Below are 16,409 nucleotides of genomic sequence, written 5' to 3'. Positions count from 1 at the left end.
CATATGCAGAGTTAAAAAGACAAACAAAAATGCTAGGTCTGGAAATTAACACAGAAAAAACAAAAATAATGACTCAGACGAGAAGAAATATAGTCCCAGAAAACATTATACATGAAGATGACATTGAAACGGTTGAAAAGTTTACATACCTGGGAGTAGAAATATATGCCGACGGATCAGAAGATGGAGAAATAAGGCAGAGAATAACGCAGGCAAACAGAGCTTATTTTGCCCTCTCCCATATATTTCGGTCAAAAAGTGTCCACCGAAATACAAAGATGAGAATCTATAAAACCTTAATTCGACCAATAACATGCTATGGCAGTGAAATCTGGGTGCTGAAAGAAACGTCCAAAAACAAACTCGACACATTCGAAAGGAAAGTACTTAGGAGAATACTAGGACCTCTGAGGGAAAACGGAATCTTCAGAAGTCGATACAACAACGAGCTTTATCAACTTTATAAGGAAACGCCCCTGTCAGACTTCATTAGATTACAAAGATTGCAATGGGCCGGACATGTGATAAGAATGGGAGAGGATAGGCTACCAAAACGAGCACTGAATGCTAGAATGCAAGGAAAGAGACCGGTTGGGAAGCCACGAAAGCGCTGGGAAGACACAGTAAACAGCGACGCACAAGCCCTTTTAGGAGTCCGTGTATGGAGAAGAGCAGCCACAGACAGGCAAGGGTGGAGGCAAAAAATAAAGGAGGCCAAGGCTCAATTTGGGCTGTAGTGCCGTAGAAGAAGAAGAAGAAAGTAATGGGCGTTATTATCCTATTCAAAAATAGTCAATAATGAGCATATTATTAAAAGGTCGTAGAAAAAGAATATTTTCTGATCTTCTTTTTTAAGACCTTTTTTTCCTGCGAAATATCATATGACTGGGTGTATAGTAGGGCTCAGAACAAGAAATATCTAACAAAATAGTTTCGAAAGTTGTAAAATGTGCATTTTTTGACAGAAAAAAACCCAAGAAATCATTTATACCTATATGCAAGTGCTTATGCCCATTCGAAGCTTAAGTGGCAGTCATTTCTTTAACGATATTATGATGAGTTTTGTTAGAAGTAGAATAAGTACGGAGATGACCAACACTGTATATTTTTTTACTTTATATCGTAATACTTATGATTTTATGAGTAAGTATACTTACTATACTTATGATTTTATTAATTTTAGTGAAAAAGAAGAAGAGGGATTCCATGATGTCAACGTCTACCGTCTATTACGATGCCATCAATGGAGATGTAGGCACTGAAGAAGAACCCGCACGAAGTGCAACGTATTATGATATTTAGCAATAATCGTTTAGAATAATTGTGATTTTGTATAAAAACGTGGCCTTTAACCTTGCCTTACTTCGCAGGGTAACTAGTCGATTATTAAAGGGGTTGAAGAAAGGCGAAAATAGGGTATTCATCATATTAATCAAAAGATCAACAATCTTGTTAAATCAAATTCTACGCTTGAAATGGCTCAGATGTACCAATGTTACTGTAGCAAATTTCGAATAATTCTCGAATTCATTCAACTAAAATTAATATTTATTTTAAAACAAACTTATAGTTGAGCATTATTTGAAACATTTTACGATTGCGTAGACTTTTGATTATCTATAGATTTTGTTGTTTCAGATCGCGCAGTTTTTACAAAGTAAATGACAATGTGTTTTATAAATAAGTTTTTAAGCACAATTTGATATCTTATGCGTACGCTGAAAAAAATATATATATTTCGAATATTACAAGGAAAACGACGATCTGGTATTGTCTACTTACCCCTATATTCGTTAATATCAATGTTATTATTTATTATGAATTTTCGTTGAACAATACATAGACTGAGTACCTACTCATTAATTTTGTTATGATTGTATATGTAAACGGTGTTCTATAAAGTTTTATACTGAGATAATATTCTCAATTAATAAAATATTATCATTTGTCCTCACACAGACCTTAAAATCTATATATAGATGGTTATGTTCTTCACTGATATGATTTGTTGTCTCTTGCTCGCTTGAATTGCATAGAAACGCATTAATGTCTAGATTTTTGATCCACGAACTCTTCTTCCTATAATTTCGTAGTTTTTTAAAATAATATTAATATTGTTCAACAACGCTTAGAGGTATTTGCCAATATACTAAATTTTTGAAGTTATACTTTAGGCACGAGGGTGAATTTTTACATTCCCTGGCGCATGCGCACACCGACAGTATGGTATTAGTTGCTACATATTTTAAGTTATGTAGCGCAAATAAGGTGTGCGTGAAAAGAATAGGTATATTATTAGTGTTTTTAGTAAATATATTTATTATAATTTTTCTGTCTGTGGATTTGTCTTCCTCCTTATAAGTATTATTGAAAATGTTTATTTTCAATTAATGTATATGTCACCATGATTGTAATTATGTCCGAGAAATGATCGACTGAATACAAAAGCGGTGGTAGCTGATCGGTAGAGCATTCGCCTAGGGATCGAGAGGTCCCCTGTTCGTATCCCGGACAAAGTCATATATCCTTTTTTTTTATTTTTGTTATTCTTTTTGTTCTTTCTTAAATTAGTTTAATATTTAAATATAATACAAAAAAACTGTTTAAAGTAGATAGATTGATTTCGTTAAAATCATAATATGAAGTTAGACTATATTATAATAGAAGTATAACTTCTTACGTGCGTACCTAGTACACACACATTCTTTTTTTTTATATCGCTCCCCTCCCCGCCCCAAAGGGTAAGTTTTACTGAAAGCATAGATGCTTTCTGTAATATATTCCAATTGGAAACTTATGCTACAGATAAGTGCCTGTAGGTAGAAATTTCTATTGGGAAGGAAAAAGCGCACTACTTGCCAGAGTGACACCGTACCAACCTTTCGTTGGCACAGCCAGAAGCAAAACCTAAAGAACAATATTGGACTGGGTATGTAACGGATTAAACGTAACCACTGGCACGAAAAAAGGGTCTCAAATAGTCGGAAGGCTTTTACGTCAACCTTCGAAGAAGATATCCAAAGACCTACTATAATTCTTTTCATGAGCATTTTTCAGTGCGTCACAAATGATAGAAAAAAAGATAAGTCCGTGATAATATACATTTATAACATTTATTCTAACATGACATTTTAGTTAAATCTGACAGTTGTCACATTTTATTTGCAATTTGGCATAAAAACAAATCAATTGTGTTTATTGCATTTATAAAATGGTATTTTCTTTGATTTGTATCGTCTTATAAATTGTACAGATTACATTCGTAGATATATTATATAATTCGTAAATATTTTTTTTCGATTATAGCGTCATCTATCGACAACTAGAATAAATGTTATAAATTTCTGTAATCACAGACGTGCCTTTTTTCTGTCACATACAATTTAATGCGTTAGAAAGAAATCGAAAAACTGTGACGCACTGACAGATGTCTATGAGAAAAATATTACATGAGAATAGGAATGATATGCGAAATAATTGTAGATCACCTAACAAGACACTGTCGCTTCAAGGGACACATGAACAAAATTGGACTATCAGAAAGTGCGAATTGCAGATTCTGTCAGGCTGATGACGAGACGGTGGAACACGGCCTGCGCATCACTGTAACTGCCAGGGTTGGATAGGATAAGGCTCAATACATTTGAGCATTATCAACTAGAGCCTACGACTTAGTAGAAGTGTCACCTAAGGCCATAATAAACTTGTTAAAAAGGATGGACTGAAAGGACAACTTTAACCTAGGGATGAGCCACAATAGACCTCTCCTCCCCAATTCTACCTATTAGAAAATAACTATTCAAACTGGCCACAGTGCATACGGTATTACAAATCAGAGACATGGTAGGTACGGGACCCACTTCAGATTAGCCAACAGAGAAACAATATTTAAATGGTGAGATAACGGGACATGTTATGTAGAGTAAATGGCAATATAAGAAATACCCATGAACATCTGTTGAAAACATTAGTAATAGTGCAATTGTGTCTGATTTGTTACAAACAAGAATGCAACTTCCAAATGTCAGTATTTCACCTTTGGGTGCGCGGGTGCAAGTAGTGAGAGAGGTTTTGACACATTTGACTTAGCGCACAAGCTTTATTACTTTTAGTAATTCTAGTATTATTTCTTATTCTGTGGAGACTACTGATGTAACGAATGTCATTTTTTTAACATTCGCGGATACGAATGCGAATATCTGCTACTGACATTCGCGAATGCGGATGCGAATGCGAATGTCCAGTTTTTTTTAATTTGTTTCTATTTTGTAATGTTTCCTAAATTTTTAATGAAAAGTTAATTGATATTTAGTGTAAATCAATCTGAATCTTAAGCTTTATTCCATAATACCAAATAATAAAAAAAAGTGAAGGCTGATAATGTGATTATACAAGGTTAAGTTCTATCTATCTACTGCCCTTCATTTGTCCAAAGTTGAACGTAGGCCTCCCCCTTACTTTTCCACTCTTCTCGGTTCAGTGCTAATGCTGTCGATCTGGTCGCTGCGTATCTGTTTAGGTCATTCGACCATCTCGTCTGTGGTCTGCCCCTTCCTCTTTTGTAGTTCCAAGGTCTCCAGTGAGTTATCGCTTCATTCCATCTTCCGTCTCTTTGTCTGCTGTTGTGTCCTGCATATCTCCATTTGAGAGTAGCTGCATGTTTGAGGTTAAGTTACCTTTTCTTAATAAAAAAAGATGAGAAGTGAATAGATTTTGATTTTATTAACCTAATATTATCTTAAAATTATTTTTTTCTGGTTTTCATATTCGCAAAACATTCGCACAAATTTTGCGAATGCGGATGCGAATATGCAAAAACATGCGAATATTCGCGAATGCGAATGCGAATACGAATATTCGTTACATCACTAGTGGAGACTTGTATAATAAAACTTATTTCACTGTATAAAACTTTTTAGACCGGCTCCTTCTTGTAAATTATTAGCAATTCTTCTGTTAAAAGTAGTACTGATCACATTTTACGTACTTTTAGACAGTACTAACACTAACACTCTTGTTATATTTACTTTTTTATTTACTTTGATTTTACTTACTTATTTAATTTTATTAACATGTTGCGGGTAGCCACATTCTCTTGTTAAATATTAAATATTTATTGACAGGGCAACTGGACAACTGCCAACTAAACCATATTATCTCCAAAACTATTATACTTAAGTTGGTATAAGTTGGCAGTTCGTGCAGATCCTGTAAGAGTGTATTTTATAGTAAATGTTAGAGAATAGTATTTAATGTTGTTATTAATGTTAATGAATTATTGAAACTGAAATAATATATTAACTGAATTATATGGTTATTAGGTAAATATTTCGAAAAATAATGATCTATGAGTGATTTTTGCATAATTTTTCATCAAAATATTGTAACAAATACTCTCAAACGAAATCTAACTTACAGGTGGATGATTTTAACAGTTATGAGTTAGTTTCTGACTAATACGACTATTCTATTTTCAGCAAGACCAAGATTGCAAAATTTGATTTAGCAGAACCGGACTTACAGCCATTTATTCATAACAAGGTTCCCACTCACCCCCACCTTTTATTTGCAAAGGTAGACTTAAACTTGTGAAATCAAATATGCGCAGAATTTTATGAAAAATACGATGATCGAATTTCCAGTGCCTCTTCATTGGGAAAATTTTGTAAAATTTAGATTTTTTAATTTTTGATATTCAATTACGCCCTCTAACGGTGGACCCACAATTTTTTTGGGCAACTTTTGTTATAAAATTTTTTTTCTTATAGCTGTACTATAAACGATTCTTGAGATATGGCCGAGAGCCATTCTTATTGGGACACCCGGTACATCTGTGTATCAGAAAGGGAATGAGTGTTGAATTTTAAGAATGTTAATTTTTAGCGATAAGAACATTTTTGTATTAAATAGCTCGTTGGGAAGGAGCTGCACATTATGAAATAAATAATGAATTTGACAGTTTGTGGCTAATTTCAAAAAGAATATTTGATAAACGCTGGCAAGTCACAATGAAACAATTTTGGAATATTGTTTAACATTAGTTCATTATTTTTCTATTTATGTATTTTTTTTTTTTAATTTTAAGTTTATTATTTATTTAGCATATTAGTCAATTATTTGGTAGTTTCAGTGTTAAAAATAACGTTCAATACTACTAGTGCCTAAAGTCGAACAGTAAATAATTATTTTATTCAGTTGAGACAAATAAAACAGCCATTTCTTTTAGGTTTGGTTTTCTTTGGATTCCTCTCAAAACAAACTGTTTTTGACGTTTCAATCAATCTTTAGCGGTCCCTAGAGGTGGATATTAGCATTAATATGTAGCACAAACATTGTTATTGTGCAATAATACTGAATATAATAGGTTTGTTCCAACCCGTCACATTACCGTTCTTGAATGGTTACGCGTATGCGCAGTAACACATTTTCGTTACTGCGCATACTCGTAACCATTAAGACCGGTAATTGTGACGGGTTGGAACAAACCTTATGAGAACAAGAAGTATATTCTCAATCAGGATTTGGTATTTATTGTTAATATATAGGGAAACAAAGACGAACTAAGATTTGTTTTAGACTATACCCAGGAGTATCACAGATTGCAAGTATTGTTAACTGTCACTAGGAAGGATTAGAGCAATAGAATTTAAAAAATTAACTACTCTCCTTTTTTATTTTGTGCTATAACTAATATTGTAATGGTCACATAACTTCTTGCCTGCAAATTGACAGTCAAAATGATTGTGTAATATTTTTGTGCGCTATATTCTTTGTTTAGGGGCCGCATTAGATAAATTAACCACTTTGTCAAGTCATAGTTTAATATGTGTTAGTCTTGATGTTTATTTTTTCTTCTTTTTCGTCATTAAAATAGGGAAACACAATTTGATGTAATTAGTACAAAAAGCAATACAAGGAATTCATACACAAAGTAGGAATATTAGAAGGATTAGTATTTTCAAAATCGGAAAAATAATTAAAGAGGGAATGCAGAACAGCTAAATCGCCAGGCACTTGTTTGTAAGGGACTTCTAAAGCACAATTTAATTACTGCTTTTGTACATTGTAATTGTTTGTATAATAAAAGATTGTCTAATTATATTCTCACATTTTGATATTTACTGTCTATATAAAGAAAAAAAGAGAAAAGTAATTTGTATATTGAGTATATTGAGGTGTATAGCATTTTGGTTATAATGCCATGATTGGATTAAATAAAATTAGACCCATCGAAATTATTGTGCAATTATTTTTACGGTTCAAAAAGGGAAAATTAAAGTAAAGATAATAGAAAGTAACCCTTCCATCACTTTAAAGGCCCTCCATGGGACACTTCAATTCAGGTGTTACTTTTTAGTTGACATTGCTATCAAACTATTGCAAAATTGTGCAATAATTATGACAGTCGTATACACTTACTATATTTTCTCACTCAGATTTAGATATTTATTATTAATATAAAGGGAAAACATATATTTCATGTAAGTGTATATTTCAGTTTTCTAGCATTATGGGATTTGAAAAGCAAAGATTATAGCAATAATATAAAATGTACTATAAGTACATCTTTTTTATTGATTTTATCATAAGTCATAATACAATGCTCACATAAATAACATGGTACCTCGTGTAGGCTGATTATCAAACTGACAATACTATAAAAGTATTGTGAAATATATTTGTGCAATATATTGATCAAAATATTGTTCGTCTAGGGACTGCTTTAGGTAAACATACGACTGTATCAAATTGTATGATAAATTTTTTTTTCAATAAACTATGGAAACTTACTCTTTTATAGTACAAACAGGAATATGAACTTTTAATAGCTGTAAAAGGGTTAAAGTAAACCCTCCAGGCACTGTAAAGTTTAAATGGTACTAAGTAGTAAAAATATTGCACAATTATGGATATTATGAAATATAATATTCTTTTTATCAGACTTTCATATTTATTGTAAATATAAAGGGAAAACAAATCACAACATTTATTTTAGAATATATTGAGGTATATCACAGTTTACCATGATAATAGAATGTCAAAGCAAATAATTATTGCCATAGAATAAAAGAAAAAAATATATTCCTTATATTTTCTACGTATGTATATGATATAACTAATAATGAAATACTCGATTAACTTAAACAATGTAACTTGCAAGTTAACTTTTAAAATATTTGTGCAATAATTTTGTGCCATCTATTGATCTTAATGTTAAAGATGTAGGATCCCCTTTAGAGAAATATTGTACCTACTGTGTTAACTCATATATTAATCGAAACGTCAATATTGCTATCAATTTATTGCACAATTATTGGCTATTGTGCAATAATAGTTGCAGTTGTGTTGATATTAAAGCTTCTTTTATAATTTGCGTTCTATTTTGATCGACGTTGAATAAATTTAATCTAGCATCCACTAAATTCTCTAGACAATTATTATGATGATTACTATGATGTTTATTTTCTCTAGTGTACTATAGTACTTTTCAACGCTTCTCATTTGTTTCGAGCTTCTGTCATATGTCGTATAATCCGTGTATAATATTAATATACGATATATGACAGGAGCTCGAAACAAATGAGAAGCGTTGAAAAGTACTATTACTAAGCAACAAGAAAAATGAAAAGAATATGGAATATGCACTTATAGAGTTATAAAATGGTTTGATTGATATTTGTATAGAATAATGGTTCAATCCAACAAACTGGTACATGGATTGTTTAAAAACTTAAAAGAGTAGTCTTAACAGCTTGATTTAAATCCAAAATGGTCACTAGAAACACAAAATGATTTTGTTGAGTCTTTTTTATAGACTTTTTTTATAATAAGTATAAGAAATAAGCAACAATCGCCAATATATTTTTTAAAGTCTACTCTTTTTAGTTTGTAAAGAATCCAGAATCTCATTACATATATATTTTTATATAAACTACAGTTTTATGTTAATCGTACTTATGATCTGACAATTTTGCATTTACTTTTGTATTGCTAATTGGATGAGGTTTTTATACAACTTTAAATTTTAATAAAATGTTTTAATAAAACTGCATCGTGTTTTTATTTAATTTAGCAATATCTGTTGCTTATTTGCCAACACAGTAATAACACAAAATCAAGCTAAAGAGCAAGAATCAGGTACGAGCACATTAGTTGGAATAAGAAACTGAAAAGGAAATATAGTTAATCTAGAACAAAGTAGATTCATTACAAGCAATTGCTGAGAGGAAACAGGTAAGAATTTCTAGTAGAAGTTTACGAAGTTACCCTTAATAATGAAGAGGAGGTACAGTTAATTAGTAAAAATGAAATTAAAACAAAATTAAGAAAAATGAAGTACGTTAAACTTCAGAACCTGGAGAGATTTCCATTGAACTAATGAAACATGGATCACTGTTAATACTGTTGTAAATACTAATGGATGATTTTTATAACTGCTTTAAAAACTGGTGCTATACTGTTACAAATATTAAAAAAAAAGTAAATTGAACATATTGGAAACTATATAACCAAACGAGTTATATAGTTGAACTTCATCGGGTTAACATATTCACAGATAGCCAAGCAGCCATTGGGGCTCTTATAAACCATAAGATGAACTCTAGGCTGGTGTGGGAATGTCGACAAGAACTTGACAGACTGGCACAACATAACAGTGTTATACTGGTATGGGTTCCAAGTCATCGGGGAATATACGGCAATGAAAGAGCTGATGCACTTGCCAAGAGAGCATCAGCTACAAAATACCTGGGTCCAGAGCCGGCCGTGGGAGTGCCAAAAAGCACCGTCCGCGAACGAAAAAAATCCTGGATCCGAAGCCAACACAACTCACACTGGGAGAGTGTACCCGGTCAAACACATGGCAAGATGTATATCGGACGGACATGTGCTAGTAGGGCTGAGTTACTGCTGAAAACAAGCAGGAATCAGCTCAGAGTCATAACAGGTTTCCTCACTGGACATGCGCCAGTTAAGGGTCACCTGCATACAATGGGGCTGTTTCATGGAGACTTGAGCTGCAGACTCTGTAACAGAGAACCTGAAACAGTCAACCATATTTTACATGACTGTGAGGCATTGGATCGGAGGCGGCAAACACTTTTCGGAGACATCGAAGTGACTCCAAATATATATGGCACCCACCCACTAGACCTGTACAAGCTGGTACAGGGTTCCAGAATCCTGAAATACCCACATTCCAGAATTCTGGAACCCTGTACCACTTGTACTTAAAAACAGCACTTTTTAACAGCAAAAAAAAAGTTAAAACTTACCTTTAATGAATTCTACGTAGAACCATAGCTTCTACCCCGCTAATCTGTATCACCATCCATTACTAGTAAACTGGTATCTCTCTACATCCATTCTAACCTAGTTCGTATGTATCACTCCGGACATCTTCTGATCCCGGCGGCGACCAACTCATTCTGACATAAAGGCACACCATCACCAAACAGTTTCTATTAGTTAGCCATCAAGTTTCTATTAGTTAGCCATCAAGCTGTCTAAAGAAGAAATTTTGATGATTCCTCTTTAATATACAGCACTTGCGCTGGTGTTATTATGTACTTTTCTTACACTTAAGCAGTTCCATCTTCCTCCTCTTAGTTGATCTTGGTTTACCCCACTTCTTTCTTCATATCAAAATCTCTCTTTTAGACAACTTTTTGGCAGCACCCGGATCAGCCTTGAACAACTTACCCCGGCCTCGAAAGGCTCACAGATTAGTTACGCTTATTGACCACTTAGAAACTGTCAATGATCCACTTATTATATCTCACAGTTATCAAATTCGCACTCAACTCTTACTCTGTGGAGTCCCTATTCCTATATTTAATAAATATTTCAATATTTGATCTTAAATGATTATATTAGTAATTTTGATCTTAATTATTATATTTTCAGTAATTTTTTATTTCATTTTATATTATTTAAAGTTTTATGAAACGCATATCTCCACCAGATATATACTCTTACCTTTACCGATATAATATTGACCCGACACGGCACTGGATAAGCGGCAGTGGATGCTATAATAAAGAAGATTTGTTAGTACATACAGAATATTTTACACGGACCACAAAATGTTACAAGCCAAATTTCGCAATAAATTGCACAGTAAAACAATTGCAAATAAAAGACAAACATTGGTTCAAAACACTAAGACAATTTTAGAAGAAGCATAAGTAAAAGGTTAGCTACCAGTGACTACCGGAGACCCAGGGTCATAACTACCATTGGGGCAACCGGGGCAGTGCCCTGGGGCCCCCGTTTGGTTGACCGTGCATAGGTTTTAACGAGGTCAAATAAACTTTTCAAAGTACTTTCAGTCAAGTTCTACCTCGAGTTGTCTGATTATAATAAGTACAAAGTACAAGGCATATTAATTTTAACAACTTCAATGATCGATTTTAACATGTTTCACCTGCACCATTATAAAAAATTTTGTCTCAAAATCTCTCCACGAAATCACCTCATGTTCTTTGCTTTCAAACCACAAAGCAACTCAGCCTTTTAGATGGCTTCTTATAATTTCTTTGCACTCTTCGAAGTTCTGCATATGTTGGAATTTGATTTTTAAGATTTTAATGAAAGGCACCGGATGTCGTTTTCTAATATCCCCGCCAAATTGGATTCTTCTTATGGAAATATTCTTCCATCTTTTCAATTTTCTGTATCTCCTCAGCAATCTGGTTTACCTCTTTCTGCATTTTCTCTAAATAAACCTTCATATTTTTCCAACTCTCAACGAACAGTATCGTTCGTTGGGAGGCACTGAAGTCCTCATACCAATCTGAAATAGGTTCCTCGAAAGTGACTCTCAAACCTCTCAATCCAACACGCTGGGCTGGAAGATTTGATGTAGGCAATGCATTGAAACACAGATTTTGCGATGTTTTGAAGTGCGTTTCAAATCTAGTTCTGACAAGTAACAAAAGAAATGAAAGAGGCGAAGCAGCACAACTGAAAAAGAAACTAGAATCATTCAAATGTGTTTTGTTACTAGTTGTGCAAAATAAAATCCTTGAAATCCTCAACATAGTCGCGAAAATACTACAATCAGAATATTTGGACTTTTTAACAGCTTACAGTATACTTGAAGAGAGTCTCTTAAAACTAACTGAAATGAGAGGACAATTTGAAACCTTCTTTGAAGAGGCTTCAAATATGTGTCAACGTTGGGGAATACCAGTAGGGTTTGCTTCAAATAGAATGCAGAAGACGAAAAAACATTTCGATGAACTGTGCGAAGATGAAAGACTTCAAGATCCCAAGTCATGCTTTAGAGTACCTAACCGTGTTTTACTCAATGATCGACACATTATGCCATCAGCTAGGCACTCGCTTTCAAGGAATGAAAGCAGCGTTAGATGCGTACCGAATTGTTTAAACTGATTATATTTTGAATGGAAACGAACAAGATCTTCAAAACGAATCAATCAACTTTGTAAAATGTTTTACAGATGATTCTAGATGAGAGATGAGGACCCCCGGTAGGGGGCCCTCAGATCACCTTTGCCCCGGGGTCCTTAACATCGTACTTACGGCCCTGCGGAGACCCTGACAAAACGTGGGAATACCAGTGGTAGATCTGCGGGGAGAGAAAAATAAGTGGAAATTTCCCCCCCTAACAAGGTCCAAAATTAAAGAAAAACATTGTTGAAACAAAAAAATATATTAGCTGACATCAAAAACCACAGACTGAAAAATTCAACCCAATAAACAAGCTAGTTAGGAACATTAAGGGAACTTAACGCATATAAGTTATTATTTATTTTTTGAAGTTGTTTGGGTTTATCTTTTTTATGTCTTAGTCGGTGTTTTATTGGAAGTTCCTCCCCTCCCAAGGCAAATGTCTAAATCCGCCACTGGGGAATACACAAAGAAGTTATGATCACTGAAGCCATCAACAACACAAACTTCAAAGAAAAAATACATAGAAAAAACATTCGATGACTGATGAGACTTCCAACCTTTTAGAAGAAAGACTAAAACTTAGAAACGGCACATCAAATACAATACAAAAAAATAAAGATAGGCACCATAAATACCAATATAAAACACTTCTGCAGAGGAGACAAAAATAATTATATTAAAACCATAATATGTATGCACAAGTAGAAGAATATGCTGATCGTCAAGAATCTAGAAAACTTTTCTCAAGAATCAAATATCAAGCGAGAAAATTCAAACCACAGCCATAGATCATGAAAGGTAAATAGTAGAAACACCATAACAAACCCAGACGGTATCGCAGAGGTGAGGAAACAATATTGTGAAATACTATTATCTAACAACTACCCAGACAAGCATACAGAGAAAAGAAGTTGTGTGAAAAAAAAAAGAATGTGTGTGTACTTTGTACGCACATAAGAAGTTATTCTTCTATTATATAATTTCAACGAAGTAAATATACTTAACAGGATATTTGTATTTTATTTAAATATTAAACTAACTGTCTTATCTACAACTTTCAAAAAAATTTTATTAAAACAACCAAAAATTAAAAAAAAACCTTCCAATCATTGGCCCAACGCTCTACCAACTACGCCACCGAGCTTCTTTAAGTGATACGTAAGTTTCGGATATAATTACACAACACGGTGACAAATAGACATATAAAAATGTTATACCTACATACATAATATTTTATTATCTTACTACAGAGAAAGACAAATCCAAAAATTATAATAAATAATACATTTACTAAAAACACTAATATATTCTTTTAATGACTTATTTGCGCTGATACAGATACATACATACCTATCTTGAAAGATTAGCAACGAACTATTACTGTCTGTGTGCGCATGCGCGCAGATTTATGAAATTTTACTCTCAATCGCGCCTAAAGAAGAATAACTCCAAAAACCTCAAATATTAAATTCAGACATTCCGGAGGCAATAAAAAAGCTAACATTTAGAGCAGAAGGGGAAGATGGAATAACAGCTGAAACACTCAAAGAAATGGGAGAATTAGGGGCAGTAGAGGATGCGAAAACTAGATCGTAGACCCATCAGAATATGGCCAGATCGGCAGCAGCCAAACTCACAAAAATATGGAAGAACACTGACATTACAAAAAGCACAAAATTATGCCTTGCTCAAGCATTAATATTTCCTATCCCCACCTACGCTTCAGATACTTCTTTTTCTTCTTTTTATATAGACATGACTCCTGTTTTTTCACTGATCGTCTTCCTATTGGTGAAACGTCTCTCGCCGTCCTTATGTGGAAATTTGAAATGTGGGTCTACCGTGGAATGTCGCACATACCATGAATCGTACACATCGCACAATTAATTCAATACTGGCAGAAGTTAACATAAAAAAGAATGTGTGTGTACTTTGTACGCACGTAAGAAGTTATACTTCTATTATAATATAATTTCAACGAAATAAATATACCTACTTAACAGTTACAATACTAAAAATTAACAATAATTACCAAAAAATGAACCAAAACTTAACAATGCCAAATATTAAAAAAAAAAGAAAAAATATGAATCGTCCGGGATTTGAACCCGCTATCTCGCGATTTTTTGATCTCTGATCCAATGCTCTACCAACAAGGCCATCAAGCCGCATGCTACTTACCTTTCAGATATACATAATTATACATCACGGTGACAAGTGAAATATAAAAATAGATGTTTTATTATTTTACGCCCAAGGAAGACAAATACAAAGACACAAAATTATAATAAAAAACCTTTTAAACCACCTTTTTCACATTGCGCAAGTTGTATTATTAATATTAATGTTAATAAATGAAATATAAATATTTTGACGTTTCACAATTTGACAATTCACTTTTAACTGCAGTGCCTTAAAATTTTTAAAGCACTAGTGCCTTAAAGTAGCATTTTTAACGCTCCTATGGAGTCCTAAAAATTATATTTTTAACACGTTTGTAGAAAAATATAATTAAAAAAACACTAATATATTCTTTCCACACCTTTTCTGGACTGATACATACATAAATTAAAACATTTTGAAGTATAACTTCAAAAATATAATATGAAAACTATTTAAAAAGGCAGTATACCTATTAACTAACCTTTGTTGTTTCTCTTCCCACAAATTTTAAAACGCAACAACCATACATAACCAAACCGTCAACCGTCCAAACCACAGCTGCGCTACAGCTGCCATATTGGATAATTTTTGACATGTCATTTGAACATCCAATCAGAACAAAGTTATAATGCGCATGTGCCGGGACCGTAGGTTTTAACATATAAAAATTCACCCTCATATCGCGCGTAAAAAAGTACCTATAACTTCAAAAACTATAGACTCACCACAACTATCAAAACTAACCAAAATATTTTGGACATATGACTCAAAGAAGAGAAGACATGGAACGAATAACGCAAAGCGTTAAAGGCAACGCAGCTGGCAAAAGATCCAGACGAAGATGTCCAGTACGATGGTCGGACCAGATAAAGGACAAGCCTGGTTAGGTACTCATTCTCCGAAGCAAAACAACACGCGCAGGAGAGAGAGAATTGGTCAGAAATAGTCAAGCAAATTACATGACGCCACCACATCCTTACAAAGGAGAAAAGATAGAGGAGGGTGGAGGATTAAAATAAATTAAAGAATAAATTTAATATCACTCTGTAACTACCAAAAATCAATTTTTTTTAATACGTAGTTTTGCTTCTACAGTAAAACCTGTTAATAACGGTCACTAAAAATGACAGAACTATTGGCTGATATAAAAAAGTGGACGCTAATACCAGGTTTTGTAGTCCACAAATTTTGGTTTGGGGAACTTTGAAACTGGCCGGCTAGTTCAGGTGGCCCTTAACACAGGTTTTACTGTATTTCTTTACATTGCTTTTGTATTATAAAGTAGTTAATAAGAAGACAATCACCATAATTATATATAATCATGTTGAAATCTTCCCTAAAATCAAATATTTCAATAATTTACCTTTTAGAGAATCAGACGAGTAGATTGGAAAACTTCTATTATCAACGCCATTTCTACACTTTGCACTTTTCGACTCGTTTTTACCCGCTTATTGTCTTATTTAGCATAATTCAGAAAAAATCTCAGATTATTGTCTTTACACTGTGTTTATTACAATTTTATGAGTCATTAGAACCTGGTGAATTTTGAAATTTACAAAAAATATCGTAAAAACGACAAAGAGACGCTCTATATTCGTTGAGGATAATGTCGGTGCAACTCACGAACAGAAACCTGTAACCACTTTGCGCAGTCTCTCGATGCCGAAGTGCATTTCGGAAAAACGATTCCTATTGATGTCCATTTGTTTATCCAGTGTTAACTTGTATTTTTGTAATTTTTTGCAAATCCACTTTTATAATGTAGGCCCATTTGAGGCAACAGGAAGAATCAGATCAGATAAATAGGTATTCGGTCGAAAGATAGA

At 33.4% G+C, this 16,409-nt stretch overlaps 1 protein-coding gene across 8 annotated transcripts in view; it reads left to right on the top strand.

The window, feature by feature from the left end:
• Positions 1-9,047, top strand: part of LOC126885870 (anoctamin-2-like) — a 106,516-nt gene extending 97,469 nt beyond the window's left edge. For 7 of the 8 annotated variants that reach the window (XM_050652656.1, XM_050652691.1, XM_050652680.1 and 4 more), the window contains one exon: positions 1,184-9,047. In XM_050652656.1, the coding sequence (XP_050508613.1) occupies positions 1,184-1,302 (119 nt within the window). In that variant the 3' untranslated portion in view covers positions 1,303-9,047. The remainder of the gene's footprint in view (positions 1-1,183) is intronic. The other variant, XM_050652674.1, reaches the window with a different exon arrangement.
• The last annotated feature ends 7,362 nt before the right edge of the window (positions 9,048-16,409 follow it).

Source organism: Diabrotica virgifera, chromosome 1 (assembly GCF_917563875.1).
Source record: "Diabrotica virgifera virgifera chromosome 1, PGI_DIABVI_V3a".
In the NCBI taxonomy this organism is placed as follows: Eukaryota; Metazoa; Arthropoda; class Insecta; order Coleoptera; family Chrysomelidae; genus Diabrotica; species Diabrotica virgifera.
Note: the sequence above shows the minus strand (reverse complement) of the source record. Positions and strands in the feature narration are given on the sequence as shown.